The sequence below is a fragment of the Xenopus laevis genome, chromosome 6L (genome assembly GCF_017654675.1).
Source record: "Xenopus laevis strain J_2021 chromosome 6L, Xenopus_laevis_v10.1, whole genome shotgun sequence".
NCBI classification, from domain to species: domain Eukaryota; kingdom Metazoa; phylum Chordata; class Amphibia; order Anura; family Pipidae; genus Xenopus; species Xenopus laevis.
In genome coordinates, this window is record NC_054381.1 from 130,663,063 (window position 1) to 130,689,686 (window position 26,624).

At 40.3% G+C, this 26,624-nt stretch overlaps 1 protein-coding gene across 4 annotated transcripts; it reads left to right on the plus strand.

Annotated features, from left to right (window-relative positions):
• The first annotated feature begins 12,193 nt into the window (after positions 1 to 12,193).
• On the plus strand, positions 12,194 to 26,405 carry LOC121394746 (lymphocyte antigen 96-like). Of its 4 annotated transcripts, XM_041566506.1 has the most exons (6): positions 12,216 to 12,755; positions 15,523 to 15,609; positions 16,859 to 16,987; positions 18,281 to 18,333; positions 23,235 to 23,342; positions 25,572 to 26,405. In XM_041566506.1, exons 1-5 carry the CDS (start codon positions 12,638 to 12,640, stop codon positions 23,322 to 23,324), a joined length of 477 nt encoding a protein of 158 aa, XP_041422440.1. In that variant the 5' UTR covers positions 12,216 to 12,637; the 3' UTR covers positions 23,325 to 23,342; positions 25,572 to 26,405. The 4 variants fall into 4 exon arrangements, with proteins under 4 accessions (XP_041422441.1, XP_041422439.1, XP_041422442.1 ...); XM_041566508.1 differs by lacking the exons at positions 23,235 to 23,342; positions 25,572 to 26,405 and adding an exon at positions 18,519 to 18,861 and having other exon boundaries at positions 12,207 to 12,755; XM_041566505.1 differs by lacking the exons at positions 23,235 to 23,342; positions 25,572 to 26,405 and having other exon boundaries at positions 12,204 to 12,755; positions 18,281 to 18,483.
• The last annotated feature ends 219 nt before the right edge of the window (positions 26,406 to 26,624 follow it).

Below are 26,624 nucleotides of genomic sequence, written 5' to 3' on the forward strand. Positions count from 1 at the left end.
TATACATATACAATACACTGCTTGGAAAAATGGCAACATGCAAAATAGGAAAAAAAAACTAGGCATTTAAATATAAAAGAATCCATTTAACAATTTGATTTTCCATCATTTATTTTATTTAACAGTCTAGGAAGTTTGCTGCCAACAGCAGTTCCAGCGCGATCTCTGGCGCAATGGGAAATTCTGGGATTTCTGTGGAGCTGTTTGTGTAAGGAACCTTGTAGGTAAAATACATGAAGAAATAGTCCAATTAATTATCGGGTGGTCCCTCACTCCAATAGCTCCAGGGCTCAATCAAACAGAGTCAGTGGCACGGTCCCAGCCACACAGCATAAGAAAATAAACACAACAGTGCCAGTCTGAGATGGTTAGTGTTGGAGGAAATTAAGTTGCCTCCACGTGGCGGTGATAGAAAAAGAATGCTTCTTCAATGTGAAGCTAAATGGATTGATATTTTAAACACGTTAGAACCGTGGGGAATAAATGATGCATTTAGCCTAAAGTGCTTTTTATAACTATTATATTGTTGTCCTCTATTCACAGAAAGATGATTACTTGAAACTGGATCGTATGTAACCTAAGGGTATGACTTTAAAACTATCTTTATCCATTTATATTTAATAATTTGGGTTGATACTATTTATATATATGCAAGATCTTTGAATACTTGGTTTTATATGATACATTTTGTACTATTTATTGCAACTACTGTATATGACAATTTTTGTACTATTTATTGAAACTACTTATGTGAATTATGCTGCTAATGATACATTGTATAGTGCTGGTGCAATCTTTTATGCCTTCTTGGAGTAGGCCACAAGATGGCAGTACTCTATTGGGTATTGGTTTTACTTAATTAAGTTCATCTGGCCTAATTTGGTGAACTAATGAACTTGCTGGTGTATAGGGTGAATAAATAGTTTTGTGGGGATACACATTGTAACTGAGCACCTGATGAAGGACATGTCTGTCCGAAACATGTTGTATTCAAATAAAGTACACTGATTTTAGTTTGGCTCTCCGGAGTGAATCTTTGCCTGTACCTAAAATACATGAAGACTTTAGATAGAACATGGGAGGGAATCTCTCGGAAATTCACTTCATTGCTTTCATTTTCAGCAAACTGTCCTGTAAAGACAATACACACGTCCCGTGGTTAGTGGTCGGTTAAATAAGTCTTGTCTGGTTTTAGCTTTTTTCTAAACCCATAAGTGGTTACTAGACCAGTGGTGTAACTACCGGGGGTGCAAAAGGTGCGATTGGGCCAGAGCCCCCCGGCAGCTTGCGCATCACAGGATTCCGGCCAAGAAATTGCATACGGAGGGGGGCAGGGGGCCCAGCTGCGCATTGCGCACCAGGGCCCGCCCCCCTCTAGTTACGTTTCTGTACTAGACTGTCCTTTGAATGTGCATTACATTCCCCCCCAAAAAACATGTTTATCTTGGCCAGTTTCGGATGAGAGGGATTATGATCAGATAATTTTGATTTTCAAACCATATTTAAATTTGTAGATTTTACCCAATTACTTTTTTTTACCTTTCCTTTTCCATTCTAAACACTTATAGGAAATATTCTTTAAACAGTGGCGGAACTACCGGGGGAGCAGGGGGTGTGAGCGGGCCAGGGCCCACACCCCCTCAGGGCCCCCCGGCAGTCTGTGCGCCACTGACAAATGCGACTGTACGGAGGGGGCGGGGCCCGGCTGCGCGTCACGCACCAGGGCCCGCCCCCCTCTAGGATCACTACTGTCTTTAAATGATGTTTCAAAGGGAGATGGAGCAGACAGGTCTCTTCACAAGACTCACAAAATCAAAACCGAAGCTCCACATTGTATTGGATTCAAATGCAAATAATATAGCAGATAGGTTGTTCTGTGCCCGGCAGCTAATATCTGCTGTGGAGGAAAAGCAAAGACTGAAAACAGCTTATTGCTACACGTGTTTTGGAAATGTGATTGAAGTCATGTTCCCATTATTTGAAATACTTTTAGGATTGCTCAGTAATGAGGAACTAAATCCCCGAACTAGCCAGTAGTAGAGCAGAGCAGCAATGAAGATCCAGACCCTCATCCAAAAAAAAAAGCTTTCAAAAATGCCTCCAACCGCTACTTTTTTTTGCTGAAGCACAGAATCTGTTTGCTGTCCATGTTTTCCCACAGGCCTGTGCTACTATTCTAGCGAGTACCATGCCACCACATTCTTTCCTTTCCTGGCATCTTTGTTGCAGCCCTAAGCTGGCACATTTTGTGAATGGAGGAGGTGTGGCAAGCCCCAGGTATTTGGTAAATAATTCTTATCACTTGGGAGTTCCTAAAAAAAATTACATCCCCCAATGATTAACCCTTTTCTTCTTTGAAATGTGGGGGAAGAAAGATTAGAAAACAAACGTCCACACCTGGACCACTTAACATGGCCTTTATTGTTCCTGATGTCAGAGCATGTTCCCATTTAACAATAAATTCATGGCCATCAGATGAAATCAGTTTTACGTACATCAGGACCCTCACAGCCACCAAATGTTTTCTTTTCACCATCTGTAATGAACAGAGCACATCATTATGCATAAATTACCTTTGTTTATTCAATATAAGAGGTGGTGGTTAGTGCTGTTATGTAATCTATAGTGCGTAATCGGACCGTGTGTGGAGAGTCCTGACATTTTTCGTCCTACGGAGATCGGTCGTTTGGTCGATCTGACAGGTTAAAAGATTTCTGTCGGCTGCCGATAATATCTCTGCGTGTATTGCCGATCGTACGATTTTCAGAGGGAGACTGTCACCAGATTTGGTCGGAGATAAGTTTTGTAAGATTGCTGTCAGGGGCAGAACATCGGCTGGTCTGTTATTTTGTACTTTATTTGGTCTCAATGGTTAATGGCAGGTCGGGAGATGGGGAAGTCCGATCGTTCGATGATTCGGACGATCGGATCTATGCGTCTATGGCCAGTTTTACTGGTCCTGCAAAGAAGTACAACAATCCTAATCCACAAAGGGCCCCTGTCACCTGAAATTGTTTCCACTACCAGAGTTGGTACCGAATTTCTCATCCAGTGCGGGTAGCCCATCTCTGGTGCAGGCTTTTTCTTTTTTCTTAAACTATTGTTTACCAACTAGAGTGTGGGCTCTATTAGCCGACACCTCTGGTGGGGTACAGTAATGTAACTAGAGGGGGCGGGCCCTGGCGTGGGACGTGCAGCCGGGCCCCCCGCCCCCCCTCCGTACGCCCGGAACTCCGTCGAAGTCAGTGAATCCAATGCTTTTTGACAATCCTTATGATTATAATCATCTCATGGGCTATGATAAGCCTTTTACATTTAGTCCTGAAGAACTGAGTCAGTCTTCTGAGGATAAATACATTTCAAAAATATATATTATTGGTTTGTGCTTGAATTGTATGTACAGGTATGGGACCTGTTATCCAGAATGCTCAGGACCTTGGGTTTCCTGTAAAATGGATCTTACCATAATTTGATCTTCTTAAATTAAGTCTACTAGAAAATCATGTAAACATTAAATAGGAGCCTTTGGCCTTCTGTTTTTATATGGTCATGAAACTCCTTGGTATATAATATCCATATATTTTACAATAGTGGGCACTTTATTTTATATATATATATATATATATATATATATATATATATATATATATATAAATATTTGCTAATTAAGATCAGTGTACGTATCCTGCACACACCGAGTGCTAAGCTTTTGCTCACATTATACACAAACTTGGTAAGTAATATTTTTGGTGATTTTTGTAATGCTGGAGAGTATAGTTGATTAGTCTGCAGAGGAAAAAAATGGGCAGGGAAGGAAGTTTGCTGGGCAGCAATAGAGTAGGGGGAAAAATGATACCACACATACAGGCAGACAAAATAAATCACTGTGTATATCCTTACAGAGGTGACCATACACTGGCCAACCCCCCTATGGTATCACACAGATCCTATACAACTAACCATATCATCTGTGATCCAAAAAATATCATAGAATGATCTGTTGATACTGACCCTCAACCTGACCTGCACTCTTGAAAATGGTTGAAATCACCCAGACTGTCCGGCCATATCTGCTCAATGGTGGAGAGTCACTGAAGTATACAGCACACCTTATATAGCACACCTGTCAGGTGCCTGCAGTTGTCCCCTAACCAGCAATACAAGATGTACAGCAGTACACTGACATTTTTGAAAAATTGCTTAGTTGTACAGTTTTCCTTAAAGGGGTTGTTCACCTTCCAAACACAGTTCTACAGATCTGTAATTTACAATTTCAAAGATCCAGAAAACAGTATATGGTTAATTTACAAACAGATGATGTAAATGTTTGAATTAACTGCCAGTCTATTAGTTAGTTCCTATCTTATTAAATCACCCATGTATTTTTTCATTCCCCTTGTAGATTAGGACCCTCTTGCTTTATGCGTGTTCCCCATTAACTTTAAAATGCAGTGATTATTACTTAGAAACATTCATTGGCATGCTTACAAACAAACCAGTGACCAACCATTTCCCTGCCACTAAGTTTGACAATGTGCTAGAAATCGCCATGTGAATAGAACAAAAGGTGAATATAAGCCCTACATTGAAAATAACATTACTATATATTATGAAACTGAGTTATGTTTTCTTCTTGTACTGTCAGATGGGTGAATTAATTTTCCCTATCAAAACTGCATAATATGAACTGTGCCTGCAGTTAGATGTTACAGATTATTTACCAAGGGTTTACTTTTAATTTTCCAACTTGTAATAGACTACAAATTGCACAGGGAATATTTCTATGAAATAACATCACCTCAAGGGGATGATAATAAATAGTAGGGATGCACCGAATCCACTTTTTTGGATTCGGCCGAACCCTTTGTGAAAGATTTAGCTGAATACCAAACCGATTCTGAACCCTAATTTGCATATGCAAATTAGGGCAGGGAAGGGGAACAACATTTTTACTTCCTAGTTTTGTGGAAAAAACACGTGATTTCCCTCCCTGACCCTAATTAACATATGCAAATTCAGATTTGTTTCGGCCGGGCAGAAGGATTCGGCCAAATCCGAATCCTGCTTAAAAAGGTCGAATCCCGAACCGAATCCTGGATTCGGTGCATCCCTAATAAATAGAGAGGTTAAAAAGCACAAGGAAAAAGAATATAGAATTTAGAGAGAGAAAGGTAGTGTAGAACAGTTCTGCAACTGAAGGAGTGATAGAATCATATTTTTTCAGAGATGCCAAGGAACAAAAACAATCCCATATTAAGCATGGCTTGTTTTCTAGCTTTGACAAGCGTCTCTATGATTGTATCTGAGCACCCATAGGGGTATATTTAGTCTGAGATGGCCACAGTCTGCTACAGTGAAATTCTGCCACTCTCCGTTTTTAAAAGAGTATTTATCAATAGGTGGAAATGAAAGTTCACCCTTTGATAATTACACCTTTAAAAATCCCATAGAAATGAATGGATAGTGGCGGAATTATACTTTAGCAGAGTATGGCGATCTCTAACTTTACTCTTTGATCAATATATCCCATATTGTTTTAGGATGCCACCTCTTAGTCTCCATGAGGTTGAAATTCTAGGGGTTTCCAGACTCCTTGGATAGATCCAAGAGTTTCTGTACTGAAAGATGTCTGAGTAATGGGTACCAGGGCCATTTGTGGAGTATGACAATTAACTTCATGTTGGAAAGCAAGATCTTCTGTAGGACTTTCATGAGTACTGGGATCATCAGGAATATGGAGGGAAATAGACCTGACAGTTCTGAGGGAATGCATCTGTTGCTTGAGCCTTCAGTGAAGGTGTTCTGGAGAAGAAAGCTTGGATCTTGGCTTTGGCCTCCATTGCCATGAGGTCCACATTTGGAAAACTCTATACAGAGTTTATTCATGAGAAGACAGTTGGGTTCAGTATCCACTCCCTCTTTGGCAAGGTTTGTGTGAGAATCTACGCATGCGTCCTGTCTGGCGCAGGCGCGTTAATGCGCGCCGGCGTGGGACGCCGGCGATGGTTGCGTACGCGAAGGCGTCGGCGACGGTCGCGGGCGCAAGGACATAAGCGGAAACGCCAGTGATGGACGTGCTGGCGTCAGTTCAGCGACGTCAGCGCAATGACGCCGGTTTGGCGCCAAAGTATCAGTACTTAAACCAAATCTGGACTGTGATGCATTGCCTGGTTATTAGGTTATTTTGACTGAAATCCTAGCGTCTTTATACTATTGAATTCCTGTTGTTGACCCTTGCCTATACCTGGACTACGATTTCTTCTGCCTGCCTCGACTCTTCGGCCTGTCTCATCGTTTACGAACCTCGCTGCCTGCCTTTGACCTCGGACCTCCTGACCACGACTCTGCTTAATCCTTTTGTACTTCGCTTGATCGTCTCATTGGCTACTCTCCACAACCCTGCTCCCTGTTCCACTCCAGGTGGGTAGCGGTTGTGTGAGGCGCTTGTGGGTTCAATATCTTCAGCTCCAGCTCCTTCTACGTCTGGATAATACCGGTAAGCCTGACAGTATAACCAGGCCAGATGGATCCAGCTGAAGGGGCTTCTCCGTTTGCTGTCCTAACCCAGCAGCTGTCGTCGCTCACACAAGCGGTCCGGGAGCTGCAAAGTGGCTATGCTCAGCTACAAGAGCATATCAGAGCTCATCCGCCAGCTGTACTCCCTTCCACGTCTGCTGCCACTCCTCCTGCTCCAACAGAGGTCCAGGTCATCACCTCCGAAATCTCTGAGCCAAAAGTAGCGTTTCCTGAGAAGTTTGCCGGTGACCAAAAGATGTTCCGGAATTTCAGGAGCAACTGTAAGCTGCTGTTCTCACTAAAACCCCACACTTACCCTACTGAGCAAACCCGGGTTGGGGTTATTATTTCTTTCCTTACGGGAGAACCACAGACTTGGGCCTTTCGTCTCATGGATCGCCACAGTCCCGTGTTGGCCACAGTGGATTCATTCTTTGACGCATGGCGTCAAATGGCGGTCATTTTTGATGATCCTCACCGAACCACTACCGCCGAGGCCGCCTTGCGTGCCCTGAAGCAAGGGGTCCGCCCTGCGGAAGACTACACACTGGAGTTCCGGCAATGGGCGGATGATACTGAATGGAACCCTGCAGCACTAAAAAATCAGTATCGCTTTGGGCTTTCATCCGAACTGAAGAATGAGTTAGCCCGTACTGGCATCCCTGACAGTTTGGAGGACCTCATCCTCCTTTCTATCCAACTTGATCAGAGGCTCAGGGAACGTAGAGAGGAAGAAAGGGCGGAGAAAGCGGGCCTTCCACCTCAAACTTGGATGTTACCATCTGCTCCTCCTCCGGTCCGAATGCCTTCCACCTTTCCTCCAGCTATGCCTCCACCCATCTTCAGTACAGCTCCAGAGCCCATGCAGATCGGTGCCATTAGATCTGCTTTAACTCCTGAGGAGCGTATCAGGCGCCGCAGACTGAACCTCTGCCTTTACTGTGGACAAGTAGGCCATTTGCTTCGGGGTTGTCCGATCCGCCCAACGGGTAAGAAGTTGCTCGAAAAAGACTTTACCTCCTGCCATGTTCCTGTGCCTCTCCTGACAGTTTCTTTGTCTTTGCAGTGGGGAGACCAACAGGTAGATCTCCAAGCAATTCTTGACTCTGGGGCCAGTGGGTGTTTTCTGGACAATAAAGTAGCACTACAATTCCAGATACCGCTCCAGACCAAGAAGAATCCCGTAGCTCTCCGTGTGGCTGATGGTTCTCTGATTACCTCAGGTCCTGTGGTGCAAGAGACTGTTTCTCTTTTTGTTTTGCTGAATAAAAGGCATGCTGAAGTCATGAACTTTGATGTGGTCTCTTCTCCTTTATTCCCCGTTATCCTGGGATTACCCTGGTTGCAGAAACACAACCCATCTATCAACTGGGCTACCGGTGAAGTAAAGTTTCTTTCGAATTTTTGTTCCTCTCGATGTATTTCCTCTTCAAAAAGAGTCTGTTCTTTTTCACCTGCCTCTGAAATCCATGAAATTCTTCCTCAGGTTTATTGGGAATTTTCGGACGTTTTCAATAAAAGAGGGGCTGACAAGTTACCTCCTCATCGTATTTATGATTGCCCTATTAATCTTCTTCCTGGGGCCCAGATTCCTTTTGGACGAGTTTATCCTTTATCCGAGTCTGAACTTGTGGAACTTCGCTCTTATTTAGATGAGAATTTGGCTAAAGGGTTCATTAGACAATCTTCTTCTCCAGCAGGAGCCGGGATTTTCTTTGTTGAGAAGAAGGATCATTCATTAAGGCCATGCATAGACTATCGGGATTTGAACAAAATTACAGTCAAAAATCGTTACCCACTTCCTCTCATTCCTGAACTATTTCAACGTTTGGCGGAGGCTAAGATCTTTTCTAAACTGGATCTCCGGGGCGCTTACAATCTGGTCAGAATAAGAGAGGGCGATGAATGGAAGACGGCCTTTCGTACTAGTTACGGGCATTTTGAATATCTGGTCATGCCCTTCGGTCTCTGCAACGCTCCTGCAACGTTTCAGCATTTTGTTAATGATGTTTTCAGAGACTTCCTTGATATATTTATCATCATTTATTTAGATGATATTCTTGTTTTTTCGAATTCTTTGGAAGAACACAGATTACACTTAAAGAGGGTCCTGGCTCGTCTGCGCACTCATCAGCTGTATGCTAAGATCGAGAAATGTGTGTTTGAACAATCATCTGTGTACTTTTTGGGTTTCTTCATTTCTCCTCAGGGTATCCAGATGGACTCCAGGAAGATTTCTGCAATTCTTAACTGGCCAATTCTGTCTTCTAAAAAGGCCGTTCAACGTTTTATTGGCTTTGCAAATTTTTATAGAAAATTTATAAAGAATTTTTCCTCCCAATCACTGAGTTGACTCGCAATAATCAAAAGTTTGTTTGGTCCACACAGGCTCAGGAGGCTTTTGAGAAACTGAAGTCACTCTTCACTTCGGGCTCAATTCTTCACCATCCGGATGTCTCCCTTCCTTTTATTCTGGAGGTAGACGCATCAGAACTTGCGGTGGGTGCTGTGTTGTCGCAGAGAACTGGGTTTTTAAGCGGAAACGCCAGTGATGGACGTGCTGGCGTCAGTTCCGCGACATCAGCGCAATGACGCCGGTTTGGCGCCAAAGTATCAGTACTTAAACCAAATCCGGACTGTGATGCATTGCCTGGTTATTAGGTTATTTTGACTGAAACCCTAGCGTCTTTATACTATTGAATTCCTGTTGTTGACCCTTGCCTGTACCTGGACTACGATTTCTTCTGCCTGCCTCGACTCTTCGGCCTGTCTCATCGTTTACGAACCTCGCTGCCTGCCTTTGACCTCGGACCTCCTGACCACGACTCTGCTTAATCCTTTTGTACTTCGCTTGATCGTCTCATTGGCTACTCTCCACAACCCTGCTCCCTGTTCCACTCCAGGTGGGTAGCGGTTGTGTGAGGCGCTTGTGGGTTCAATATCTTCAGCTCCAGCTCCTTCTACGTCTGGATAATACCGGTAAGCCTGACAGTTTGCATGCCGAATTGTTCTTTCACATTCTAGGGTTCCGGAATATACTGGGCTGTTAAATCCAGGACAAGAGTTTTATCCAATTCCATTATGAGTGCCACAGAATGTTGGAGGGAATTTGAGACAGATCTTCCAGCTAATCCCCCATAGCATACAGATCCTGTAGGTGATCACCCAAACCTCGTTTATTTTGTCCTGAATGCCAGGATGCAGATCAAAATTCTCTAACCTGTGGTAGACTGTAGCTTCAACTTGTCTTCTATAGAAAGTGATCTTTCCCCTCATGGAAATTATGTTTCCTAGTGCTTTTGCCGATTATCTTTACCCTCATAGGGAATTTTGCATAACATGTTCTTAGAGGCTGTGAAACAATCAAAGACTAAAAAGTAAAGTAAGATGGCAAACACATGTAAAATAAAATTACAAGGTGCTAATCCATAGGACGCTCCCCATGTGAGACCCCAAAATTAACATGCAAAAAAACTGGAAGCGGATTGCGCACTCCGTTTACAAGAATAAAAATGTTTATGAAATAAAAAAGAGGGGTTTACAAAAATAATTGGTGAACCCAATGCATTTGGACCACAGTGTTCTGCCTCTGGGGCACAAATAATAATAAATAATCAAAAAGAAATGATTTATTATTTTGCCCCTGAGGAAGACCACTATGGTCAAAAAGCATAAGCTCACCAATTATTTTTGTTATAATGAGGACATATTGCAGGACAGATATTAATTATGATTATGTGATAAAACATTGATTCACCGTCTATGTATTTTTCTGTTTTTGACATGTCAAAAGTGAAAACAGATCTCTGCAATGAAATTTACACAAAATAACTGATTGCATAAGTATACACCCCCTTTAACCTAATTCATAAATCATCACCGGTGAAACCAATTCTTTTCCACAGCTTGTTCAACTTCAAAACACCTTTTCAGTTCAGTTGTTTTCAGATTGTTCACCAGAAATGTTTTTTTTCAATTAGTTTCCATTTTTTTATTTCTTACCATTTTTCCATAATCAAAGTTTAAAGGGGTTGTTCTCCTTTGAGTTAATTTTTTATTTGTATTTTTTGAGTTATTCAGCAGTTCTCCAGTTTGGAATTTCAGCAGTCTGGTCGCTAGGGTCAAAATTACCCTAGCAACCAAACACTGATTTAAATAAGAGACTGGAATACGAATAGGAGAGGCCTGAATAGAAAGTTGAGTAAAAAAAAGTAGCAATAAAAATATGTGTAGCCATACAGAGCATTTGTTTTTTTAGATGGGGTCTGTGAATCCCATTTGAAAGCTAGAAAGAGTCAGAAGTAGGCAAATAATTAAAAAACTATTCAAAATAAATAATGAAGACCAACTGAAAAGTTGCTTAGAATTTGGCATTCTGTAACACACTAAAAGTTAACTAAAAGTCCAGTAACAATTTTTTTTTCTTTTTAATGGAAAAAACCACCAAGACAGTTTTAACTTTTAATTCGCAAAGCTTTTATTAAGAAATTACTTACCGATTCTCTGCTTGCACTCCTCTTCAGAAACTGCGACAGACGATGATCCATTGTGCGGCGCTCAATTTCTCCTCCCTGCCTTCTATAGGAGATAGCCAGGGAGGAGAAATCGAGTGCCGTACAATGGATCGTTAAAAAGAAACAATTTAAAAAAAAAAAAAAGTTTGTTACTGGTCCTTTAAAGGTGAATCTCCCCTTTAATTTTCCTGACTCCTGGTGTTTCGGTCTGTCAGCTGAGTGATCCTGGTGCAGATTCTCAAATGTTACAATTTGCTACATAAGAAGGGTTGCCACCTTTACTATAAAATATTACCGGCCAGTGGGGGGTGGGCACCACCAGGGGGCGGAGCTACGTGATGTGCCAAAAAAGGGGCGGAGCAACATCACAGAGATGTCCACAGCGCTGGAAAAAAGGTAAGTTCTGTGCGAATTGGGGGCAGGCCAGGGGCTTTTTTTAAAGGGTATTATAAATTTACCGGCAGCTACATTGCTGGTAAATTTGTAATACCGGCCCCGGCCTTGGCAGGTGTTTTACCGGCTAGGCCGGCAAAATACCGGCCGGGTGGCAACTCTATGCATAAGTTGATTTCTTTGGAATATTTGCAGCTATTGTATCAATTCCGTTGAAATACCATTTCCAAAATCTAAATTTAACGTTTAATGCTTCTGTGTCTGGTGTTTGAGTCTGGCAGCTCAGTTATTCAGGTCCAGACGCTAAACTGTTACAATTTTGCAAAATGTAGTTGATCCATTTCTCAGCAGCATCTCTGGAGTATTAGCAACTATTGTATCAAGTCTAACAGCTGCCTGTAATGAAACCCAGGGATTCTGCTCAGCAGGGACAAAGATAAGAAATGTATCAACTAAATGTATCAATTTAGAACAGTTTACAGGGTCGGCGACCCCCCCTCCCAGAGCTGCTTTAGAAGGTGAAAAATGAAACTTTTTTTTCTGTAATATTTTTTGATAAACTGTGGAGTTTTAACAGACAGATGTATGAAACTTTAGAAGATTTAATAGCACTGACGTACACATTGGAGGTATGCCTTTCCAAGCTAAACGGACATGTTCTAGTGAAAAATCTGGAAAAACTAGAAAACTTTGCAAAATGGCTCCAATCCAATGGAGTCAAAGGTAAGGAGCCTGAGTTTTTCTGGTGTGAAATACCATTTTTCTTTATATTTTGGGGAAACAAAACATGGGAAAACTCTGATAATTACTTTTTTCCCTGGTGCATTTATTTTTCTGGAAAAAACAATATGCATGGTAACATTTTAGCGCAGATAAAAAAAAAAAAATTAAATAGCTGCTGAAAATGCAATTTCTGAATTGAAACTGTACCAGGTGGAAAGTATGCTCATCCACACATAGCAGAAGAGCTGCTCCAAAACCTGGTTATATCGAAAAAGTGAAACAGTAAAAAGCAAACAAACATTGTAGGTTGCAGTAGAGAACTATTTTGTTTGGGTGTGGGGTTTACTGGTTACTTTCCATCATGTTTCCTGTGATTGTTGTTTCAGGGAATTGTTTCTGAAAAAACATTGTTATGAAAATGAAACCAGCCACCAGTCTCGTATTACTGCTTCTGGGTATTCTCTGTGAGTCTTAAGCAGAGGAGATTTATAATGTCGGGCAGGTTTTACTTACTCTTTGCCTTTCTTTTCAGTGTTGGGCCCTTGGAAGCATCTCGAGAAATCTTATTGTGCAAGTCGCCGAGTCTAGAAGTCTGGTATACTTTGTGCGGTGAGTAACTTATAATTAGATATTAATATATATCGGTTGATCTCTTTGGGGTACTTTTAAATCATTATTATCCTCTGACTATGATTAGACTGAACATTAAGCATTTTATCACATATAAAGGATTGATGGATGTCTGGACTATTTTGGGGGGAATTTTGAAGTGGCACAAACACATCATCAGTGCCTGAAACCTCTCTCACTGGCTCCTGGTTCTCCTTCCAGAAACAAGTTTCAAGGGTCTGGTATATGTGCCTGCCTTGTCTCTGCCCCTGCTGGATCTGGTGTAATGCAAGGCATGGAGCTAGGGCTGCCAGCTGGCCAGTATTTTACCAACCGGGCCGGTAAAAATGATGGTTGATCCCAATATTAATAGGGAAAAAAGATAAATATATAGGAAGGCCGGTATTTTTCTGCAAAAGGTGGCAACCCTACATGGAGCTAGAATTTTCTATGAAACAAAGACCACTTTACTTTCACTTTCCTAATTGTGTTTAGTACTTTGGAAAACATATACATCATCCTGGCATAGTTTATACTATCTCTCTGCACAGGCTATTGGCAATCTAAGAGAGTTGTTCCAACTATGGCAATTTTCTATTTTCTATAGAAAAATGCACTGTTTTAATGAACTGTTTTATTTACTTTATTTTATAAAAAAAAAAGAAAAACGGTTAAAAAAAGGAAGCTGGTAAAGCAACCAGACTGCATGATATCTGTGAGCTGAAATGTTCCTGTATAATGAAAACCCACATTTTAATAAAAGAAAGCCCTGGGAATAATACTTCTAAGCTAAGATGCATACCCAGGCATTCATATAAAACTGTATCAATTGTTTTGCACACACACAGAAGTACTGTATGTTTGTGTATGCTCAGACCCCCAGGGCCGGATTTACATAGTGGGCGCCCCTAGGCCCACTGCCGTTCGTCGCCCCATCCCCTCCCAATTATTAGTGCAAATTTTCATCATCTGGACTGGAGCAATTGGCGCATGGGAAATTAAAACGATTGTATCTCCTGCGCATCCCCAGTATTTCTGAACAAATGTGGGTGTGGTTGGGCAGCATGCTGCCCCCCTAAAATCCTGCTGCCCTAGGCCCGGGCCCAGGTGGCCTTTCCTCAAATCCGGGCCTGCAGACCCCCCTCTGCCCCAACCATTCTGAAGTGAAGTTGTATTTTCTTTCATAGAAAAATACATGCATGAAAGAAGAAGAATCTAGCACACAGGTCAATTAAACCTCTCACATTTTGTAAACCAGCTTTAACTGATAAAGAAGAAGAGTCAAAAAGCCATTTCGCATGTTAAACAGAGGTGACAGTCTCTGGTCGGGGAAGGCCAATTAAAAGAGGGTTACAGTAGTCTAGATGTGATATGATGAGAGAGTGAATAAGAATATTGGCAGCATCTTAGGTGATAAATGATCGTATTTTGGATATGTTCCTTAGGTGGAAGTGACATGATTTAGGAATGTTCCGAAAGTTTGCTGTGATTATCATGTTAGTTATGTTTCATATCAATACATATATCATACCATATTTCAAAGAAGGATACTGTAAACAAATCATGGTCAATATACAGATAGCTCAGATACAAGAGGGCTCTTTTGTGAACCCAGAATTTTCAGACGCTTAGGGGGTTATTTACTAAGCTCTGAATATAGCCCTTGGGGTTTAATAAATTCTGAAACCTGTCTTTTCCCGCAAAGGTAATTTTCGGGAAAATGTAATAATAAATAAGTGTTAAAAACCCCAGTGGGTTAGATAGGGGGTTTGTAGCAGCCGATATTGCGATACATTCAGACCTTGATAAATAACCCCCTTACTATGCTGCATTTTTTTCTCCAGAATTCCAGCATGGTAGCGGGTACCAACTTAAGCATGTTGATGACAAATACTGAGGCAAATATGCATTGAAAAATCAAGTGCTAGTTGTGTCTCACACTTTTTGTAGTGGGTACAGTGTCATGGCACCAGTTCTCTTGGCGCAAGTCGGTTGCATCTATGGATACAAGTCACTAAACTGTTGAATTGCCATAAGGTTCCTTGTGTTCCTGCATTCTGTTCATTAAAGTAGGCTGAGCAAGTGCATGTTTATATGATTTTCTAGTAGACTTAAGGTATAACAATCCATAGTAAGGAAAGCTCCATTATCCGGAAAACCACAGGTCCTGAGCATCCCGGGTAATTGGTCCTGTACCTATAATAAAAAATGAAAACCAATTGTCTCAGAATATTACTCTCTGCATCACACTAAAAGGTAATTTAAAGGTCAACAACCCCTTTAAACCAGGGAGCTGGGCTCATGAATAATTTGTTCAGAATTCTGTAAGCACTTGTCATTGTTTTTTAATGAAACAATAGGCAGATTATTTGAATATCTATCTATCTCATACTGTGAACTGCCTTTTTAAACCATAAACCAGTTGGACTTTGTTTCATGCATTTTCCTCATAAATATTGTTTATAACTCTGAAAAAAGCTGGAAACCTGCCATCCATAAAACTTAGAAATACTCAAATGCCAGTCCCCATCCTATTTATACAAATGTGTTGTTTTTATTGGATTTGATTTTGCTTTGTAAGAATTAAAAATAATCTTGTCCTGGGTTTTTTTGTTAATATTTATGTGTTTCTTAATGCATGGCCTCCAAATGACACAAAACCCCATATCTGGAAAGCCCCAGGTTCCAAGCATTACGGATAACAGATCCCATAACCTTTTTTTTTTTTTTATAAAGTCGAATAATTTTATTTTAATTTTTTTTATAGATGAAAGGAATGCTCTTACTCTTTCGTTACATCCATGTACATACAAAGTAGGAGAATTCCATCGTTTGAGTTTAACGTGGATTACCAGTAAGGGTTACGCTTTTTTTATTTCTGGTTATGTGTTCATATAACATTGCAAAACACCAAAAATTAAACAGTTAAAAGTAATACTGTCATGGGTGCACCTTCTCTGCCTTATATATCTGTAAGGTGAGGAGTTGTCTATGAGCAGAATCTGTATCTTTTCACATCTTCTACCAACTTAGTTGCCCTTCTTAGGACTTACTCTATTTCAGTAATATCCCATTTAAGCACTGGAGTCCAAAACTGCACTGCATATTCTAGATGGGACCTTATCAGTTTGTTTAAAAGCGAAAAAGTATGTCTGCAGTATTGGACGTACAATGATTCACATAGAGCACAGCATGAGAAGTCCAAGGCACATGGTTTTTCTAAGGCACAGGGGTTGACTGGGTTTCTTGGTGGGAGGCAAAGATAGTCACATGTGGCAAATTTTTGAGGCACAAGGATTTGTATGGGCTACAAGATGGCTGGCACAAAATGGGGTACATGGTGGGTCTCACAGGATTTCACATGACATATGCTAGGGGTCTTGTCTTCCTGCCCACAATGATTCCTTTGCCATGTCAACAAATCAACCTGAAACCACAATTACTTATGGGTGTCCTGCTCCTGGGCCTAATGGTGGCCATACACGGAGAGATCCGCTCGTTTGGCGATGTCACCAAATGAGCGGATCTCTCCCCGATATGCCCACCTTGAGGTGGGCAATATCCAGCTGATCCGATCGTTGGGCCCTAGGGATGGGTAACGGGCGTTTGGATCGCAGGACCGCATCAACTAACAGATGCGGCTGCAATCCGATGGGTTTTTTAGTCCTGTCCGATCGACATCTGACCGACTTTCGGCCAGAAATCGATCGGGCAAGCCATCGACGGGCCCCATACATGGGCCAATAAGCTGCCGACTCGGTCTATCTTGTTTGCTCTGTTTCCCTAACATTCCTTATTTTTATCTTTGGGCTGATTTTTGCAGTTGCTAATAACAACTAGTTGGAAAGTTGGAAAATGAAAGCAAAGACCTGATTAGTTGCTTGGTAATTAAATGTATGCAATTTAGTACCCTGTCCTACTATGTAATTGTGCATTCTCTTCACCACCCTAATTTGTTTTCTGTATTTTCCACCTACCCTACGTACTTTTGGTTTTACCCGTACCTGCCCCATACCCATTTCTGCCTCTTTCCTGTTTCACTTTGTAGCAAATGATCTTGTATTCCACCTCAGTTATACAGTAAATGAATTGTTTTCTCACAGGGATGGATTTACTGCGCGTATCTGTACAAGTTGATGTCTGGAAACAATCTGTAAAAGTCTCAGAGTATAAATATGTTCTGTGTTCAGGAGCTGATGATTACTATCCCTTTTGCGGTGCCATAAAGGGAGGTATGTTGCTTATTAAATGATATATTTATATGTTTGAACCATACAAACATCACATTTGGTGCATTACAAGATAAACTGCACATCTAACAAGATAGATTAGCAGCTATGTAAGGAGCCCCAGTGTATAAACAGAACCCCTGCCTTCCCCAGCTGCAGCCTGTTAGGTTGTGAGATAAGGTGCAGAATTACATTATACAGAAGCTTCTCGGTGTAGAGTCCTGCAGCGCATCGGGTACCCGCGGGTTACCCACAAAAAAAAGAGCACCCTGCGGAATAAGGGGAGGATTTTCAGGTGCGGGTATACCAATGGGTTTGCGGAGTCGTGGGTCTGTGGGTCGCGTGTCGGGTTGTGGATCCCATCTAAATTTCTTATGCAATATTGTCTATATTTTACTCCTTTTAAAGTTTTACAAAACTTGTTTCTGTCCCTCCCACTTTTCATGACATCACTTCCGGTTTGCAACACCATCACTTCCTGTTTGATGGTGGTTGGTGGGTTGCGGATAAGGCAGTTGCAGGTCTGGATCGGGTAGTGGATCAAAGTGGGTAAATATGCGGGTTGCGGTAATGGGTCGCTGGCTGTGGGTTGCGGGTTCGGGTCAGATCTTAGAAATTGGTGCCGCACAGGACTCTCGGTGGATTGCTGATGTGGTTTTTGTGTGACTTTATTTCACTTTCAGGTTTTGCCCTGCTTAATGCACACAAGGCTTCATTTAACACAGTAGACAGGGTGAAGCTTTATTCAGACAACAGATAAAACACGGGCAATGGCACATGGGGTTATTCCCAATATTTCACCCCCCTTTAAATTTGTGGTTTGGTGAGGAGCCAAATGCTTTTTTTTTACTTCTTATACTTCAAATAAATGGTTTTACTGTTAGAGGAGATAACTAAATACTGGTGTATAGGTATAGGATCCGTTATCTGGAAACCCATTATCCAGAAAGTTCTGCAATTAATAATAACAGTTCTCTGTAATAATAAAACAGTAGCTTGTACTTGATCCAAACTAAGATATAATTAATCCTCATTGGAAGCAAAGCCAGCCTATTGGGCTTATTTAATGTTTACAGGATTTTCTAGCAGACAATGTCTGAAGATCCAAATTACAGAAAGATCCATTATCAGTCCTAAGCATTCTGGATAACAGGTCCCATATCTGTATAAAAACAAATGATATACCATTCAAACAAATAATTACAATTTTTTGGTTCTGTAACAGAGAAAATATATGCATTGCTATTTGCTGTAACATGTATTGTTTTCTTTATATTTTTATGTTCTTTTTTACAGAAACAATTGAGTTTAGTTCAGACACTCTGTTGCCCAGACTGCATCTGGTTCAGGTAATGCCCTATTATTTTACGAATCATGTCATACTGATATTTAATACCCAGAGAGATCTAAAATGTGTAATAATGAATTATAGATTAGCATTGAAAGCAAAACCAGCCTATCGGGTTTATTTAATGTTTACATGATTTTCTACATGATTATGAAGATCCAAATTACGTAAAGATCCCTTTTCCAGAAAACCACAGGTCCCGAGCATTCTGGATAACAGGTCCCATGCCTGTGCTACTTAGTACTAGTGATGGGTGAGCACCAGGATTTTCTGTACACTCTTTTACATGTAGTGGTACACAGGGATGCCATCAGGGGGGCACAAGGGTTACAGGTGTACCGGGCCCGAAAAGCCAAAGTCCCAAATGGTCGAAGTCCCAAAGCAGCAAAAAGACCCGAAGTCACAAAAACAGTCGAAGCTGAAGTCCGGACTCGTCAAAAAGACCCAAAGTCACAAAGCGGGCCGAAGTTGAAGTCCTGAAGCGGCAAAAAGACCCAAAGTCACGAAGTGAGCCGAAGTTGAAGTTCTGAAGCGGTGAAAAGACCCAAAGTCACAGAAGTAGCCAAAATTTAAGTCCTGAAGTTCAATTCTAGTGAACACCATTGTGTGTTTTTTTAAACCCCTGGCCACCCATGTATTATTTTAATACTCTATAGGCCCCTGCCACCAATGTTTTTTGTTTAACTTATAAGGAGGTCTCTGATGAAGTACATAGTTACGAAACGCGTCAGACCATGAGCTAGCATTTCTTTTTTAACCTGATGTAAATCAATAAAGGATGATCTTTTAACTGATAATCTATCTGAGCAATCCTTTTGACTTTGGAGTGCGCTGCAACGACTTGGATGTGTATTGTGAAAACGTCTCCCTTAGCGACAGACTCGGGGTGGCAGCACCCGGGTCACCCCTTGGAGAGGGTAAGCTGATCCATATATATATTTATCTATGAATGCAAATAACCGTTGGAAATAACGTGGGAAGGATTGTGTAATAAACGCAGGGCTCGGGGCAGGCGCACCCGGGCCAATTACTACCAACGGTGAGCGGATTTTAACCGCTATAAATCTTCGTGTTATAGAGGATAAAGCGGATAGAAATTACTTATATTAATTTAGAATCTCAGAATTGGCGTTGGGATATACGTTTTGGAATGTAACTTACAAGGGGGCCCTGACCATCAATGGCTTTTTATAACTCGTGTGGGGGGGGGTTACAGTTTTTAGCACTGATGTCTGTGTGGTCTTTTAACTGTGGCGTGGAGTTGGTGGGATCTGGGCTTGGGCATGGGGTCTGGGGTGGTGGAGCCCCAAAAATTTTGTTGTTCGGGGCCCCATGATTTCTAATGGCACATAATCAACTAGTCAGCTCTAAGTGGCACATAATCAACTAGTTTTGTTGTTAAGATTTTTAAAAGATCTTTTCATTATCATAGGACCTGGAACAATGCTTTAAATGTACGATTTATCCATCAATACAACCTACCATTTCAAGAGATATTGTCTAGTTGAAGCTGGGAAACTGTGGGTAGCTGCCTGTTTGGAGACAAACAAGTGTTGGTGCAACTCTGGTAGACTATATATAGTTCCGACCAAAAAATTGGTAGATAAAAATAGATACTTTTATTTATACACACATCTCTCGCCTTTCATGTCTCTAGGACACTTAGTCATAGGCTTGGACACTTAGAAACATGGTTCAGTATTTAAAGGCCTAATCAGAAAGGAGGAGGAGGGGAAAACAGACATGGTCTATTCACAATTTAAAGGGATCACGTACCCTATTACAAAGGTAATGCATATATCATGGACAAACTTAAATGCACAAATAAATGCTTTATAAAACAAAAAAATAGTTCTAAGAGAAATAGTACAAAAAGTTGTACAATGCAATATAAATATATAAATAGAAAAATAGAAAATCTTATGATGTACATGCACATATGTAGAAATAGACATGTACATATCTTGATGTAAATATATAGAAAAAATGTATATAAATATAAAAGTGCATAAATCATCAAACCTCTTTTTCATTGTAGGTATATTTATAGGGTTATAGCAGACAATTATTTGACATAGGAACGGTTTTGTTTTTTCAGAAGAATAAATATTATCAAGGTATATAAGGGGATATGAAAAGTATAAAAGTAAATATAAAAGTATGTGCACCGAAGGTATATCTAATCATAATAATAAAATACGTCAAAATCCGAATTCATGCCCTTGGGTAGCCTAGTGTCGAGAGTGAATATCCAAAACACTTCACGTTTAAGTATTTTTTGCAGTTTATCGCCACCCCTATATGGGACTGTAACTCGCTCAATTCCTTGTATTTGGAAGTGGTCAAGGTTTCCCTTAGTGCAAGACAAAAAATGTTTTGATATATATATGGGCTTTTCATTTCGAATATCAGAAATATGTTCCCTGATGCGTTCCCTCAAACACTGTGAGGTCTGTCCAAAGTATTGCATGCTACATTGGTTACATGTAATTAAGTATATAGAATTTTTAGTATTTTTAGGAACATAATTTGCAGCGTGTAGAGCCACATTTAAAGGTGCCTCTGCAAGAAAGCCAGGTGGGTGTTTTTTTCTCTGTATCACAAATAGCACTAGGTGATAAGCTCTTTCCCAGTGTGTCACACTTCCTAGTTAGGAATCTGCATTCTGAGCCCAGGATGGTTTTAAGTTTAATATCCGTCTGTAGTATAGGAAAGTGTTTGTTATGGTCTAGCGACACGGGCAGATTCTGGGAGATTAGCCGCCAGGCGACAAATCTCCTCTTCTTCGCAGAGACAAATCTCCCTGATTTGCCTTCCCCTGCCTTCTGCTGGCTAAAATCAAAATCGCCTCAGGGCAGGCACTTGGAGCACCTTGTTTTCCGAAGTCTCCCGAAGTATTCTCGTGAGGCAATTATGGGCGACTTTGGAAAACGAAGCACTCCGAGTGCCTGCCACCAGGCGATTTTCATTTTAGCCGGTGGAAGACAGGGAAAGGCAGATCAGGGAGATTAGTCGCCGTGACGAAGACGAGATTTGTTGCCTGGCGACTTTTCCCCCCAAACTGACCATATGGCCAGATACCTTTGATGCTTGAAAGCTGAGGACTAAATAATAAGGGTAAGAATGCATAATGGTGCTCCTGTTTGCATCAAAATTGTTCTGGGTTATTAGAGGAGGATTTCTGCAAAAGAGAATTCCATTGGGTTTTTAAAAGCCCTTTCAAAAGCTTTGATAAGGACAGGTAAGTGAAGCCGCTGGAGAAGTTTGTCCTGCAAATTACAGGATTCTTTCACAAATTCATAAAAATTGGAAAATAAGCGTCTAAGATACAAAAATTGTCCTGTTGGAATATTCTTAATAAAATGTTTAGGATGGTACAAGGAAGCCTGCAAGATGGTGTTTGCAGCATAATCTTTACGATAAATGGTGGTCATAATTCCATCGTCCTTGCCCTTTAAAAGGATGTCCAAAAAATTGATTTGTGTACAGTGGAATTCAGAGGTAAAACAAAGGTTGAGATCATTATAGATCAAATATTGAACAAAGTTCTTAAAATTTCTTTCATCCACAATCCATATTAATATGAGATCAGAAACGTAACTAGAGGGGGGCAGGCCCTGGCGCAGGACACGCAGCCGGGCCCCCAGCCCCCCTCCGTATGCCCGAAACTGGCCGGGAATTAGCGGCGCGTGAACTGCCGGGGGGCCCTTACGGGGTGCGGGCCCTGGCCCGCTCGCACCCTCTGCTCCCCCCGGTAGTTCCGCCACTGTATGAGATCATCTATATAGCGTCCATAAAAGTAAAACAATATATATATATTTTGCAAGGATTGTCATCACTATTGATATATCTAAACAATTGGACAATGGATACATTTCATTGTGATCAATGAACATTTTCTAACCTGACCAATCGATTTTCTGACAGATGTCGGATGAAACAATTGTTCCGTGCCCCACTAATCTCAAAATAATTTGACGGATTTGTCAGATTGTCGAAGAAACTTAAATTGTTACTTATACAACCTCCCAAAGGACAACCCAGGGGCAATGTTTCCTTTTATTCCTTCTCGGCTATGTGCGCAAAAAAATGTCTTTTGTGTATACATAATAAACTTGTGTGCACAGTTTTTATAAATTGTGTACTTAGGTCAGAATTAATAAAAAAAAAAAAAATTCTTTGTGTGCTCCACAATTTGTTGGGTGCACTGGCCTCAAAATTTGTGTGCGCGCGCATGAGTGTACGTTTTAGAGGAAACATTGCCCAGTGGAGACCTGGTCTAAAATAGGCTAAACATTTTAAGATCACATTTCAGATTTGACCTTTCCAGCAAACGTACATGTGAATATTACCACCATATTATACAGTTGTGCTGACATTGTCTCTGCTACTGTAAGTATCCAAATGAGGGAAGGGAAAGAGAAACTGGAACTTATATACAAAATATAAATACTCCAAGATCCTGTAATCACTCAGGGTGTTATTAGATTAACATATAAAAAGAAGGGATGGAAAAGACAGCCTTCTCTGAATTCTTAATAATATATGAACAATATATCAATTCCCACTACACAATTGACTGTTTACTTCAAGAGCAAGATGCCTCACTATTGAAAGCTCACTATTAAGGATGAGCCTGGTTTCAAAAGTCCAATTCAAACTGGGCAAACAACATGGCCTTTTCCATGATATTATTACAGAGTAACACACAGTTTTGTAGCCTCTCGTTAGCACAGGGAACTACAGAAAGAATAAATCTACAGAATAAGCCAAATGTTGACAGAATGCCATAAATCCATAGCCAAGGTGAACATTGAAAAGAAGCAGTAGAGGTGATTAATGAAAAATATTGTAATTTTGTGTTTCAACGTTGATTCTTTGTATTATTCTATGTTTTACTAGGATAAATATATATTCTCCTTCAAAGTTCTTGCTGGTGAACAAGAAAAGATGGCGTTTTGTGGTAACGTCTCTCTTATTCAGAAGGAATAAGAACAGGCTATGGAAGTTGTAAGTAGACTTCATGACTGTAATTTGTGTCATGCACACACACTGATATTATGAATTGTAATGTTTTACCATGTTAAAGGAGAACTAAAGCGTAACTAAAGAAGTAGCTAGAAATGTTGTACATTATGTTTTGTGCTTCTGTACCAGCCCAAGGCAACCACAGCCCTTTAGCAGTAAAGATCTGTCTCCAAAGATGCCCCAGTAGCTCCACATCTTCTTTTCTGCTGATTCACTGCACATGCTCTGTGCTGCTGTCACTTACTGAGCTTAGGGACCCACTCACAAAATACAGTACCCATAGAATTTAAATGTCAGTTAGTAATTAATACAGATAATTACTACATGGCAGCACAGAAACCAGGGCAATTAGCATCAGAATTTAATAATCAGCCCTGTAGCATCAGCTTATATTACAGTCCAACCTCATTTTCTGCTGGATAATTAGTGACGACCCCTAAGCTTAGCTTCTCAACAGCTGCTCAGAGCCCACTGAGCATGTGAGTGTCACAGACACTTTCCAAGATGGTGACCCCCTGTGACAAGTTTGAAGTCCTAGATCATTGCTGCTATTGAGAAGCTGAAATTCTAGGCTGGTGCAATAAGTCCAGTATATAAAATGTGTTTAGTTCTCCTTTAAATGGTGGGCTTGCACTCAGCAGCATTCAGGGTTACTGACATCTATATCAGTGGGTGGGCTGCAGATCAGCCAGATGTAAAAGCAGGGGGGACTCTGGGAGTCCATGGGTATGCCTCGGGTAGGTGAGGATGAAGTCAGTGAAGGATGGAGAGGTGTGTGAGATGTGGGAAAAATGAAAAAAAAGAAAGAGGGCACAGGAACCGACAGAAAGGTTGAAGAGACAGCAGTTAAAGGGGTGTTTCACCTTTTAGTATGTTATGGGTTAATTCTAAGCAACTTTTCAATTCACCTTTTTTCTTTTTTATAGTTTTTGAATTATTTGCCTTTTTCTTATGACTCTTTCCAGCTTTCAAATGGGGGACACCATCGAAAAAAACCAATGCTCTGTAATGGTACAAATGTATTGTTATTGCTATTTTTTATTACTCATCTTTCTATTCAGCCCATCTCCTATTCATATTCCTGTCTTTTATTTACATCAATATGGTAATGTGGACCCTAGCAACCAGATTGTTGATGTAGAGAGTGGAGACAATTTGCAATTGGTATTTGTTTTTTTTATTATTTGTGGTTTTTGAGTTAATACGCTTTTTATTCAGCAGCTCTCCAGTTTGTAATTTCAGCAATCTAGTTGATTAAAAGTTATCCTAGCAACCATGCACTGATTTGAATAAGAAACTGGGATATGAATAGGAGAGGACCTCAAAAGAAGGATCAGTAATAAAAAGTAGCAATAACGATACATTTGTAGCCTTACAGAGCATTTGTTTCTTTATGAGGTCAGCGACCCTCCATTTGAAAGCTGAAAAGACAAAGAAGTCAAATGATTCAAAAACTATGAAAAAGAAAAAATGCAGACCAGTTGAAAAGTTGCTTATAACATACAAAAGTTAATGTAAAGGTAAACCACCCCTTTACATTACAAATTTTTTTTTTTTTTTTTTTAAATTTAATTATTTGGATAAAATGGGTCTATGGGAGATGGCCTTCCCTTAATTTGAAGGTTTCTGGATAATGGATCCTATACCTAAGGGAATTGTTTGAGATTTTACAGAGAATTAATAAATCAGTAGTACACTCTTTTGTTTTGAACATCTGCCTGTCCATGCCCATTACAGTCAAATGAATGCATGGTACAGGGCATTTAAATCAATAAATGAAGCCCATCAAGCTGCAATTTCTAGACATATCCCTGAGTTTTCAAGTGACCTAATAACCATACACAGTGATATTTAATTGGTTTCCTTTGGGCCTGCCTTGGTCTGGACTTTGTCTTATAATTAAGAATGTAGCTGATGAACATTTGACACCGTTAAAATGCTGTCAAAATCCTTTGAAATGTAAGGCAGGGAGTGTGCTTAGGGTATGACCTGGATGGGATGGGGTGTGGCTAAGACACACCTGCTTTATAATACAGTTGTGCTGGTGCAAGTGCAAGTACAGGTGCAGTGCAAACTATTATTTTCTTATTACACCTGGAAGATGAGATAGCGACAAAAAAGTCAAAAGCAAGGATATGTATGTAAAAGGATATGTAAGGTTTTTTTTCCATTTTCTTTAAATATTTTTTTCTTATTTTTGTTTTTTTTTAGATTTCTGGAAAAATGAAAAAACATTTTTTCGTAAGCCCCTCCTCAAGAACATTTTTGAGCCTCACAACTTGCACATTATGTAAACCAACAGGAAAGCAATGCGAGATTATTATGTCCTTGAGTTTCAAATCCATATGCCAACAAGCCACACTAGCACACACTAGCAAACACTACAACACACACTACAACACACACTAGCACACACTACAACACACACTACAACACACTACAACACACACTAGCACACACACTATAACATGCTCAATCAACGCTCTCATAACAACAAAAAGCAAAGACTCTCTCAACTCAGCAATGGTCACAGTGTAGCCTGACTGGGAATAAAGGGAGGACCTTCGTAACTACCAGAGAAACATCTATAGAGGTTCTCCATAGAACGGATTAGTTCCAGCAAGGCTGTACAAAATATATTGCAACCCACAATATTTTAGGGGCTGCACAGACCATGGAACTATGCTCCAAATATGGTCGGAATATAAGATTTCTGGGTTTCCGTAACACACTTAATATCTTGAGAGTTACACACTAGGTTCACCAAGGATCCGATTATATGAAAAGCGTATGTTACAGAATGATATGGAAGCATGTGATAAAATTTAATCAAGGTTATGATGCAGATAATTCAAACTCTAATTGGTGGATCTGGCATGTAACCCAACCGCTGTATATATGTTACAGTATATAACTTGTTTTTTCTTTTTCATATTTTTTTCTTCATATTTCTTCATGTATCTGCTTTAACAAAAACTTTGACAAAAAATAGTTTGTAAATGTTATTTGGTCATTTTCCAATAAATTCACAAATTATCAACCAAATCCATTGTTGCAGTTGCCTTTTAAGCTGAAAGAAAATACTTATCACCTGTACTGAAAAATTGTACTGCCTACATTTGCCTATTTATTTATTTATTATTATTATTATTATTTATTTTATTTTGTTATTGTGACAAAAAAAGCTCTTTTTTGTTTTCTATCAAATATTTCGCAATACCAATAAAAGTCAAGAATTTATTTTATGTTGTTATTCCAGTGTAA

Excerpts from the sequence above, each read along its gene's own strand:
- LOC121394746 (XM_041566505.1), top strand. The coding sequence starts at position 12,638 with ATGTCGGGCAGGTTTTACTTACTCTTTGCCTTTCTTTTCAGTGTTGGG. Across the intron at positions 12,756-15,522 it reads AGTCTGGTATACTTTGTGCG|ATGAAAGGAATGCTCTTACT; the intron begins GTGAGTAACTTA and ends TTTTTTTTATAG. Across the intron at positions 15,610-16,858 it reads GAGTTTAACGTGGATTACCA|GGATGGATTTACTGCGCGTA; the intron begins GTAAGGGTTACG and ends GTTTTCTCACAG.